This window comes from Xyrauchen texanus, chromosome 10 (genome assembly GCF_025860055.1).
Source record: "Xyrauchen texanus isolate HMW12.3.18 chromosome 10, RBS_HiC_50CHRs, whole genome shotgun sequence".
NCBI lineage: Eukaryota > Metazoa > Chordata > Actinopteri > Cypriniformes > Catostomidae > Xyrauchen > Xyrauchen texanus.
The window spans coordinates 5,075,164-5,087,246 of NC_068285.1; the positions used below are offsets into that span (position 1 = coordinate 5,075,164).

General features: G+C 44.1%; 2 protein-coding genes across 2 annotated transcripts in view; one reads left to right on the forward strand and one right to left on the reverse strand.

Annotated features, from left to right (window-relative positions):
- Positions 1–1,023, forward strand: part of ctss1 (cathepsin S, ortholog 1) — a 35,749-nt gene extending 34,726 nt beyond the window's left edge. Inside the window, exons 7-8 of the mRNA XM_052135878.1 lie at positions 537–642; positions 806–1,023. Coding sequence (XP_051991838.1) covers positions 537–642; positions 806–902 — 203 coding nt within the window. The 3' untranslated portion in view covers positions 903–1,023. The remainder of the gene's footprint in view (positions 1–536; positions 643–805) is intronic.
- Positions 1,024–1,208: 185 nt separating this feature from the next.
- The window catches only part of gpd1c (glycerol-3-phosphate dehydrogenase 1c), a 31,489-nt gene continuing 20,614 nt past the window's right edge, over positions 1,209–12,083 (reverse strand). Inside the window, exons 6-8 of the mRNA XM_052135877.1 lie at positions 2,034–2,267; positions 1,728–1,834; positions 1,209–1,635 (exon numbers count right to left, since the gene is read on the reverse strand). Coding sequence (XP_051991837.1) covers positions 1,539–1,635; positions 1,728–1,834; positions 2,034–2,267 — 438 coding nt within the window. The 3' untranslated portion in view covers positions 1,209–1,538. The remainder of the gene's footprint in view (positions 1,636–1,727; positions 1,835–2,033; positions 2,268–12,083) is intronic.

Consider the following 12,083-nt stretch of genomic DNA (forward strand, 5'->3'; position numbering starts at 1 on the left):
CATGTTTTATGGGGACTTTCCATAGACACAATGGTTTTTATACTGTACAAACTTTATATTCTATCCCCTAAACCTAACCCTACCTCTAAACCTAAACCTCACAGAAAACTTTCTGCATTTTTACATTTTCAAAAAACATAATTTAGTATGATTTATAAGCTGTTTTCCTCATGGGGACCGACAAAATGTCCCCACAAGGTCAAAAATTTCGGGTTTTACTATCCTTATGGGGACATTTGGTCCCCACAAAGTGATAAATACACGCTCACACACTCACACACACACACACACACACACACACACTCACACACACACACACACTCACACACACATACCACACACACACACACACACACACACACACACACTCACACACACATACCACACACACACACACACACACACACACACACACACACACACACACACACACACACACACTCACACACACACACACACACACACACACACACACACACACACACACACACACACACACACACGTCAAGATATATCACACTCCTTTCTGTGTTTAGGTATTTATAATGACCCGAAGTGCAGTTCTAAGCTGGTCAATCATGCAGTGTTAGTGGTCGGTTACGGTTCAGAAAATGGACAAGATTACTGGCTGGTGAAAAACAGGTGCGTAAACAAACAAACACTTGAATTAAAAATAGCATTAAAACAGAGGCGATCATTATAAAGTGACCTGTATGTATGTGCTCTGCTGACCTCTAGTGGTGAATATATGAATTATTCTTGATTATTTCTGGGTCATAATTCTCTCTTTCTGTCTCTCTCTCAGCTGGGGAACAGCTTGGGGTGAAAAGGGCTTCATCCGCATGGCACGAAATAAAAATCAGTGTGGAATATCCCGCTTTGCCATTTACCCCACAATCTAATCTGATCTGATCTGATGTTTGGTCTGGGGTCAGAATAGTATCCTAATATATCACTCTTCATGTTTAATCACATTTCATGTCAAAATGTCTTAACATTTGGCAGTCCAATTAAGTAATCAATAAGATGTTATAAATCACAGTTGATATTATTCCCGGTTCAGTCTCCTGTGTTGATGGTGTATAACATGACATTTGTTCAGAAAGATTATTTGTTTTATGCCACTTAAATTATGAGAAATTGAGTCTTATTTTGTGTTTATGATGAATATTGCAATCAAGTTTTGGAAAGTGGTTAAAATTAGCAGCATGACTTTTATTGTTTGCTGTATAAAGTAGATTACATACATTGCTGTAAGAAAGGTTAAAAGAAATATTGTAAAACATTTGAAAGATAATTCTGTTCATAACTCTAAATGTACATCTCAAATCACAGGAATAAAGTCAAACCGTTGTGTGCGTTTAACAGCGTTTCAGTCCTGAGTGAGAGTGTGTTCAGATTCAAATCGATTTTTTAACACTTGACTGAAGAATTTATATTAAAATTAAGTTTGAATCAAAATGGGTTGGCGGTCTTTCTGGGCTCATTGTAGTGTGACGTCATTGTGCGTTACTGAGAATGATTTTGCACTGGTGCGATCACATGTGCTCTGGGTGATTCTGAAGACAGCTGATGAAATCTTTCACCTGACGGCCCTCAAAACAGATCTGATACACAGATACAAACAGAGGAAACCTACACACACACACACAAACAGAGGTTTGATGATAGGGCACTGATAGTCGATGATGTAATGAAGTAACGGGGATGATGTCACACTGACTTACTTGTCCAGCATTTTTCTCTTCTGAAGGATCTTATAAACTTCTGCAGATGTTTGAGGACCCTGAAGCTTCTGGCCGTTCAACATCTCTGCCTCCAGTTCAACGATTGACTAATGAAATCATAAATAACCATCCAGTAACACTGAAAACATCACAGCTTCAATAACAGTTTCAGATAATGTGCACAAAACCATTTAAAACTGTACTTGTACCAGCATCACTGCCTTTCTACAGAAAGTGCACTTATTACTTCTGTGGTTTGAATCTGTTCACATGTATGAGGGTGAATTGTGGGTATTGAAGTTTTACCTTCTGCGTGCGAGCAAATGCCTCGGCCACGCGCCGGTTGCGTCCACCGTAGCAGGTGGTGATGAGGTCAGCGACGCCGCAGCTCTCCAGGAATGTGGCGGAGGTGACGGCGCTCTTGCAGAACAGTTTTGCAAATGCCACCATCTCCATGAGTCCCAGTCTGATCACTGCAGATTTAGTATTATCACCAAAACCCAAACCATCACAGAAACCAGCACCCACCGCCACAATGTTCTACCAGAGAGAGAAAAGACTAAAGATATGTCAACTATAACATCACTCTATAACGTCAGTCATCTATAACATTAAACTATAACATCACTCTATAACATAAGTCATCTATAACATTAAACTATTACATCACTCTATAACATCAGTCATCTATAACATTAAACTATAACATCACTCTATAACATCAGTCATCTATAGCATTAAACTATAACATCAGTCTATAACATCAGTCATCTATAGCATTAAACTATAACATCACTCTATAACGTCAGTCATCTATAACATTAAACTATAACATCACTCTATAACATCAGTCATCTATAACATTAAACTATTATATCACTCTATAACATCAGTCATCTATAACATTAAACTATAACATCACTCTATAACATCAGTCATCTATAACATTAAACTATAACACCACTCTATAACATCAGTCATCTATAGCATTAAACTATAACATCACTCTATAACATCAGTCATCTATAGCATTAAACTATAACATCACTCTATAACATCAGTCATCTATAACATTAAACTATAACATCAGTCATCTATAGCATTAAACTATAACATCAGTCTATAAAATCAGTCATCTATAGCATTAAACTATAACATCAGTCATCTATAGCATTAAACTATAACATCACTCTATAACATCAGTCATCTATAGCATTAAACTATAACATCAGTCTATAACATCAGTCATCTATAACATTAAACTATAACATCAGTTATCTATAACATCAGTCATCTATAGCATTAAACTATAACATCAGTCTATAACATCAGTCATCTATAAAATTAAACTATAAAATCACTCTATAACATCAGTCATCTATAACATTAAACTATAACATCAGTCTATAACATCAGTCATCTATAGCATTAAACTATAACATCACTCTATAACATCAGTCATCTATAGCATTAAACTATAACATCAGTCATCTATAGCATTAAACTATAACATCAGTCATCTATAGCATTAAACTATAACATCAGTCTATAACATCAGTCATCTATAGCATTAAACTATAACATCAGTCTATAACATCAGTCATCTATAACATTAAACTATAACATCAGTTATCTATAACATCGCTCTATAACATCAGTCATCTATAGCGTTAAACTATAACATCAGTCTATAACATAACATCACTCTATAACATCAGTCATCTATAACATTAAACTATAACATCACTCTATAACATCAGTCATCTATAGCATTAAACAATAACATCACTCTATAACATCAGTCATCTATAGCATTAAACTATAACATCAGACATCTACATCAGTCATCTATAACATTAAACTATAACATCAGTTATCTATAACATCGCTCTATAACATCAGTCATCTATAGCGTTAAACTATAACATCAGTCTATAACATAACATCACTCTATAACATCAGTCATCTATAACATTAAACTATAACATCACTCTATAACATCAGTCATCTATAGCATTAAACTATAACATCAGTCATCTATAGCATTAAACTATAACATCAGTCTATAACATTAGTCATCTATAGCATTAAACTATAACATCAGTCATCTATAACATTAAAATATAACATCAGTTATCTATAACATCGCTCTATAACATCAGTCATCTATAGCGTTAAACTATAACATCAGTCTATAACATAACATCACTCTATAACATCAGTCATCTATAAAATTAAACTATAACATCACTCTATAACATCAGTCATCTATAGCATTAAACAATAACATCACTCTATAACATCAGTCATCTATAGCATTAAACTATAACATCAGTCATCTATAACATCAGACATCTATAACATCAGTCTATAACATCAGTCTATAACATCATTTTATAACATCAGTCATCAATAACATCACTCTATAACATCAGTCATCTATAATATCAGTCTATAACAAAACATCAGTCATCTATAACATCAGTCTATAACATCAGTCATCAATAACATCACTCTATAACATCAGTAATCTATAATATCAGTCTATAACAAAACATCAGTCATCTATAACATCAGTCTATAACATCAGTCATCTATAAAATCAGTCTATAACATAACATCAGTCATCTATAACATCAGTCTATAACATCACATCAGTCATCAATAACATCACTCTATAACATCAGTCATCAATAACATCAGTCTATAACATAACATCAGTCTATAACATCAGTAATCAATAACATCAGTCTATAACATAACATCAGTCATCAATAACATCAGTCTATAACATAACATCAGTCATCTATAGCATTAAACTATAACATCAGTAATCAATAACATCAGTCTATAACATCAGTCTATAACATAACATCAGTCATCAATAACATCAGTCTATAACATAACATCAGTTATCTATAACATCAGACTATAACACCAGTCATCTATAACATCGCTCTATAACATCAGTCATCTATAGCATTAAACTATAGCATCATTCATCTATAGCATTAAACTATAACATCAGTCTATAACATAACATCAGTCATCTATAACATCAGTCTATAACATCAGTCAACTATAACATCAGTCTATAACATCAGTCATCTATAACATCAGACTATAACATCAGTTATCTATTACATCGCTCTATAACATCAGTCATCTATAGCATTAAACTATAGCATCATTCATCTATAGCATTAAACTATAACATCAGTCATCTATAACATTAAGTTATAACATCAGTCATCTATAGCATTAAACTATAACATCACTCTATAATATCAGTCATCTATAACATTAAACTATAACATCACTCTATAACATGAGTCATCTATAACATTAAACTATAACATCAGTCATCTATAGCATTAAACTATAACATCACTCTATAACATCAGTCATCTATAACATTAAACTATAACATCAGTCATCTATAGCATTAAACTATAACATCACTCTATAACATCAGTCATCTATAACATTAAACTATAACATCACTCTATAACATCAGTCATCTATAACATTAAACTATAACATCACTCTATAACATCAGTCATCTATAACATTAAACTATAACATCAGTCATCTATAGCATTAAAATATAACATCACTCATCTATAGCATTACACTATAACATCACTCTATAAAATCAGTCATCTATAGCATTAATCTATAACATCAGTCTATAACATAACATCAGTCATCTATAACATCAGACTATGACATCAGTTATCTATAGCATTAATCTATAACATCAGTCTATAACATAACATCAGTCATCAATAACATCAGTCTATAACATCAGTCATCAATAACATCAGTCTATAATATAACATCAGTTATCTATAACATCAGAATATAACATCAGTCATCTATAACGTCTAGGTTACGTATGTAACCTCCATTCCCCGATGGAGGGAACGAGACGTTGTGTCAGAAAAGCGACACTAGGGGTCTCTCTTGAGCGCCGATATTCACCTCTGGACTATGAAAATAGGCCAATGAGAGTTGGCAACCAGTATTTGCATGTCCCGCCCCCGGACATACGGGTATTTAATACGGGAGTTCATTCAGGATTTTTCTGAGGAGCGGAAATGGTCCGGCCACAACAGTGGCTTCGGCTCAGCGGCGTGGCAGGGGAGACACAGCGTCTCGTTCCCTCCATCGGGAGCGGAGGTTACATACGTAACCTAGACGTTCCCCTTCTGTTGCGCTCTCCACGTTGTGTCAGAGAAGCGACACTAGGGGTCCACTTATAAAAGCGCCACGGCTGAGCCGTGTACGTGAACTGCTGATACAGGAGCGAGCAGGTATTCTTACGTGCAGGGCGACCAACTGTATCAGACTGCACGTACCCTTCCCCAATGCCCCATTTAAGCCATCAGGATTCCTTATCGTTACCCGGAAGGGGAACAAGGTGCTGGCTGCCAACCTGGGAACAGGCCAAGCCTGGCCGGGCCTCTTTTCTCTCTATGTTTCTCGCATAGAGCAACTTAGGCCGGGGCCCTTACACGCATTGAGGGAAGGGGGTCTTAGCCCTTATTCAGGGTGGAGAAGACCCTCGCGGAGGCCACGCCTACCGAGAGGGAGGCAAGTTTAAGTGGCAAAACAATCAGAGGCCTGACTTAGGGCCTATGTGGAAAAGTCGGTCGTGGTGGTGGATCCAGCCTATAGAGGGGAACATACAGCCGCGGCAACCGAGGCAGCCGTGACTGCCTAAGTGAAGCACGGAGTCCGCTCACCAGAGGGGACAGAACCGTGGCGTTACACACAGGGGAGTCTGAAGGAGGCCTTACCTGTGGAGCACCTACACCAGTGCAGGGTAGCTTGCGGTACCACGAGTGGCTTAGTTCAGCGAGTTCCTCCACTGAACTGCGACCCACGAGGGCTAGGGAGGAATCAACCAGTGTCCCAAACCTGAGATCTCCTGGGAATGAAGGCGCACTGTTTCCCTGGTTAGGGGAAGAGGCTAGGTGCAAGCGATTCACCCGGTCAGATCGTGAGCGTGCCACCAAGTTCTCACGGGCTCGGTACCTGAGAGAACACGGGATGATACTGACCCAACTTCGGAGATTGTAGAATCTCGTGAAAGTGTTAGGTGTTGCCCAGCCAGCTGCTCTACAAATGTCTGCTAGGGCAGTGCCCCTAGCCAGTGCCCATGAGGGCGCTTAACACTCCTGGTGGAGTGGGCTCGGACCCGCAAAGGGGGGGCACGGCCTGGGTGTGATAAGCCAGGGAAATGGCGTCGACAACCCAGTGGGCGAGTCACTGCTTGGAGACAGCATTCCCTTTCTGCTGTCCCCCACACTGACGTGCGGTCTGGGTAGGCAAACTAGGCACTGCCTACCCTGCCAAAATTCAAAAATAAAATGTTTATTAAATAATAAACTTGTATTTGTATTTTTACTTTTTATTCTTGTGATTTATATATGCTATATGTGTGTTATTCCAATTGTTTAGACGTTATGGTGACAAATGTAGCAGTTATGCATAATCAACTAAAAACAAATGGTAGAATAAGCAGTGCTTTTACGGTCCATTCATTGCAGACGACAAGCGGAAACCCCATGTTGAGCATGCGCACCGATCCTGTATTCTTTAACATATACGGCAAAAGCACAAATCTGCTGTGCCTTTTGACGTAAATATGTTATGCCCGTAATCATCTCCGTTACGTATCAGACATGGACCAATTAAAATCGAGATATTCCTGGATATTTGCGTAGCTAACGTCATTACACCACAGCTAGCGTACATGCCTAATCCCTGCCAAATTCAAATTCAAAATGACAGCACCGGCCGTCATCACGGAATTAAGAATTTTTTCCAACTTCAAAGCTCGATTTTAATTCCAAATATGAGTTAATTGCAAGAGGGAGGTCTACGCCAGCCTTAGATGGACTAGTACAGCAAAAGGGCCCAAAAATTATCCGATCATTTCAAACTGATGGTATGTAAGAAAAGATTGGCTATGTGGCTGTGCTAACAATCAGCGGCTGTACTGCTATCCCTGCCTGCTTTTTTCAACCAGTCAGACTGTTTGGACTTCAACGGGATATTGTGATTTGAACAACCTGCCCGCAGCTTTAACCAAGCATGAAAAGTCGTCAGCTCACATCCAGTGTCAAATTACACTGAAAACCTTTGGAAAATCTCGGATCGACCTTGCACTTGACGAGCAAAGGAAGCTGTATATAACCTACCACAATGAAAAGGTAAAGGATTGTTGTATTGTATCTTCTGTTATAAAGATGAAGATTGCACATAAAAAAATAAGCACATAATGTTGTAAAAAATAAACAACTTATGTTCTGTTATATGTTCTGTGTTTTGACTACTGAATTTTGTATAGGCTAATAATATCTAATGAAGATATATTAACAAAATCGTATATATTATATATAAAACATATATAAAATACATATACATTTCTTGATATGCAGCTTGTGTGTAGCGTTCACTGTTCTAGCGCTTGTGTGTGTGTGTGTGTCTGTGATAGAGAGAGAGAGAGAGAGAGTACACGATATACATCCTGATTTGTACATTTCTTGATATGCGGCTTGTGCGTAACGTTCACTGTTATTACGTATTATTAGCTTAAACAATAAATCAGGTAATCTGGCTTTCATAACTCAGTGCCTAGCCTCTTTAAGACATCACCGCACGTCACTGGTCCCCCAAAGCAGACGAAGAGCTGCTCGGAGCGTCTAGTGCTCTGTGTGCGGTCCAGGTAGATACATAAGGCACGTACTGGACACAGCAGTGAAAGGGCTGGATCTGCCTCCTCCCGGGGCAGCGCTTGCAGGTTCACTACCTGATCCCTGAAGGGTGTGGTAGGAACCTTGGGCACATAGCCCGGTCGCGGTCTTAGGATCACGAAAGTGTCTGCCGGATCGAACTCCAGGCAAGCGTCGCTAACAGAGAACGCATGCAGGTCCCCGACCCTCTTGATGGAAGCGAGCGTGATCAGCAGGGCGGTCTTGAGAGAGAGGGCCCTAAGTCCAACTGAGTCAAGCGGCTCGAAGGGGGGTCTCTGGAGTCCCGTAAGGACGACCGAGAGATCCCAGGAGGGGAACAGGTTAGGCCGGGAGGGAGCTATCCTCTGGGCACCTTTTAGGAACCTGACGATTAAGTCATGCTTACCAAGAGACTTTCCGTCTACCGTGTCATGGTGGGCTGCGATAGCGGCGACATACACCTTGTGGGTGGAGGGGGACAGCCTCCTCTCCAGCCTCTCCTGAAGAAACACGAGCACTGACCTAACTGCGCACTTCTGTGGGTCTTCGGCTTGGGAAGAACACCAGTCCACGAACAGACGCCACTTTAGGGCGTAAAGATGCCTGGTAGAGGGGGCTCTGGCTTGGCTGATTGTATCTACGATGGTAGATGGTAGACCGGCTAGATCTTCCGCATCCTGTCCAGGGGCCAGACGTGGAGGTTCCAGAGGTCTGGGTGCGGGTGCCAGAGCGCGCCCCGTCCCTGAGAAAGAAGGTCCTTCCTCAGGGGAATTCGCCAGGGAGGGGCTGTCGTGAGGAGTGTGAGGTCCGAAAACCAAGTCCGGGTAGGCCTAGTAGGGGGCTACCAGTGACTTGCTCCTCGTCCTCCCTGACCTTGCATAGCACCTGTGCAAGAAGGCTCACTGGGGGAAATGCGTACTTGCGCATCCCCATGGGCCAGCTGTGTGCCAGTGCATCTGCCCCGAGGGGAGCCTCTGTCCGGGCATACCAGAGCGGGCAGTGGGAGGTTTCTTGGGAGGCAAACAGGTCTACCTGAGCCTTGCCGAACCGGTCCCAAATCAGCTGGACCGACTGGGGATGGAGCCTCCACTCCCCGCCAGGCAAGCTTTGTCTTGACAACGCGTCCGCTATCACATTGAGGTTGCCGGGGATGTGAGTGGCGCGCAGTGACTCCAGTCGCTGCTGACTCCAAAGGAGGAGACGGCAGGCGAGCTGTGACATGTGGGGAGCATACTCCGCCTTGGCGGTTTATGTAGGCTACGACCGTGGTGCTGTCTGTCCTGACTAGGGCGTGTTTGTTCCGAGTTAGCGGGAGAAACTTCTGCAGGGCCAGACAAACAGCCAGCAGCTCTAGGCAGTTGATGTGCCAGCGCAGCTGAGCCTCGGTTCCACCGGCCTGTGGCTGCGCGCCCGTTGCACACGATGCCCCAACCCAATTTGGAAGCGTCGGTTGTGACCAGAACGCGTCGGGACACCTGCTGCAAGGGTACACCTGCCCTTAGAAAGCAGAGGTCTGTCCAGGGTTTGAAGGTTTAGCGGCAGGCAGAAGTAACTTTTACGTTGTGCATGCCGCGGCGCCATGCTCGTCTCAGGACTCGAGTCCGGAGCCAGTGCTGAAGTGGTCTCATATGCATCAACCCCAGCGGCGCGGCCGCCGCAGAGGATGCCATATGCCCCAGGAGCTGTTGGAAACGTTTTAGCGGGACCACGGCGCCTGGCTTGAAGGAAGCGAGGCATTTCAGCACTGACTGAGCAGGCTCGTTGGAGAGGCGTGCTGTCATTGAGACTGAGTCTAACTCCAGACCGAGAAAAGAGATGCTCTGGACTGGGGAGAGCTTGCTCTTTTCCCGGTTGACCTGAAGCCCCAAACGGCTGAGGTGCCTGAGCACCTGGTCTCTGTGTGCGCATAGTAACTCTCGAGAGTGAGCCAGTATGAGCCAGTCGTCGAGGTAATTGAGTATGCGTATGCCGGCTACTCGGGCGGGGCAAGAGCTGCCTCTGCGACTTTCGTGAAGACGCGAGGGACAGAGACAGGCCGAAGGGGAGGACTATGTACTGATATGCCTGGCCGTCGAACGCGAACCGTAGGAAGGGTCGATGTCGAGGGCAAATTGAGGCGTGGAAGTACGCGTCCTTCAGGTCTACCGCTGCGAACCAATCTAGATGCCGGATGCCAGATAGAATTTGTTTCTGGGTGAGCATTTTGAGCGGGAGTTTGGACAAGGTCCGATTGAAAACTTCGCGAGGTCCAAGATCGGTCAGTAAGCCGCCGCCTTTCTTGGGTACAACAAAGTAAGGGCTGTAGACACCATTCTTCGTTTCGGTTGGAGGGACAGGCTCTATCAGCGTCCTTTAATAGAAGGGAGGCGATTTCTTCAGCGCAGGGAATGGGCATGTTGGCCGTGTACTGCGGAAAAATGTACGCCCACGAAGGGGCGGAGACCTGGCAAACTGAATTGCGTAACCGAGTCGAATGGTCCGGTGCAGCCAGCGTGGCGGGTTGTGCAGTGAAAGCCACGCCTCTAAGCTCCGTGCTAGGGGCACCAAGGGGACGAGTTTTTGGGCGTACCCGGCGGGGCTTCGCAGCGGTCGCGGAACAGGTAACGCGGCGTCGGGAGGCAACGTGGCGTCCCGAGGCTCCGGTGCTGAGAATAAACTCAAGCACTTACCTTGCTCCGCGCACCCGGCAGGGGGCGGGTTCGTGACTGAGGAGGAGGTCTGATGCTGGCGTCCTCTGGACTCGTCTGAACCGGCCAGCCGGGGAACAGTCATGAGGCTGAAGGCGGGGACACTGCGTCCATGGAGCCAGGACTGTTGAGGCCTAAAAGCAGAGTGCCGTGAAAACGGCATTAGCAGGCCAGGTGACCCCAGAGACAACAAGGAAATAGCTCTATAGAGTGTAACGAATTTAACAAAAAATTCTCCTCCCGGCCCTCCTCCGGGGAACGGAGTGGTCTTACCAACTCCGGAGCTAACGTCTCGGTCTCTGGGTCTTTCATCTCAGGAGCGCCTGGGAGCCTTCTGGGTCCTCAAGGGGGTCCGTGAGACGATGGGCATCCAACTTCTGCGGGGGGCTCAACGCTGGGGCTGAGAGCTGGGCCCACTCACTTGTTAGTTGAGGCGGAGCACCACTTTCTTTCTTTCTTGAAAGCCGCAGGAGGGCGCCCTCGGCGAGCAGACAGGGCATGGCCCCTGGTGGCAGGTTCGTGGCAGGGCAGGATGCTTTTTTGCTTGAAAATAGCCTTCGTCTGTTTCTTCACCACTGAGGACTGCTGGGCGAAGTCGTCAAGTGGTGTCGCCGAATGGACGGAGCTGGGAGACGGGGGTGTTTGAGAAAGCGTGCTTTGTCTGCCTCCTGTACTGCCTGTCCATCGTTGCGTTTCTGGACCACGGAGTGGCCATCGCCTGTTCAAGTGCAGTTCCTGCAGCACGTCAAGAACAGGACTACCCAAGTGCAGATTTTGAAGTGCCCTGGCCCGGTGGACTTGCAGGAGGGGGCCATGGCGTGCAGGGGGGAGCGGTCTGGGACCGTTCTACCACCGAGGGTAGCGAGAGCGGAGGAGCGAGGAAGCTGGGCTTGCTCAGCTCGTCATGCACATCCGGGAAGAAATCC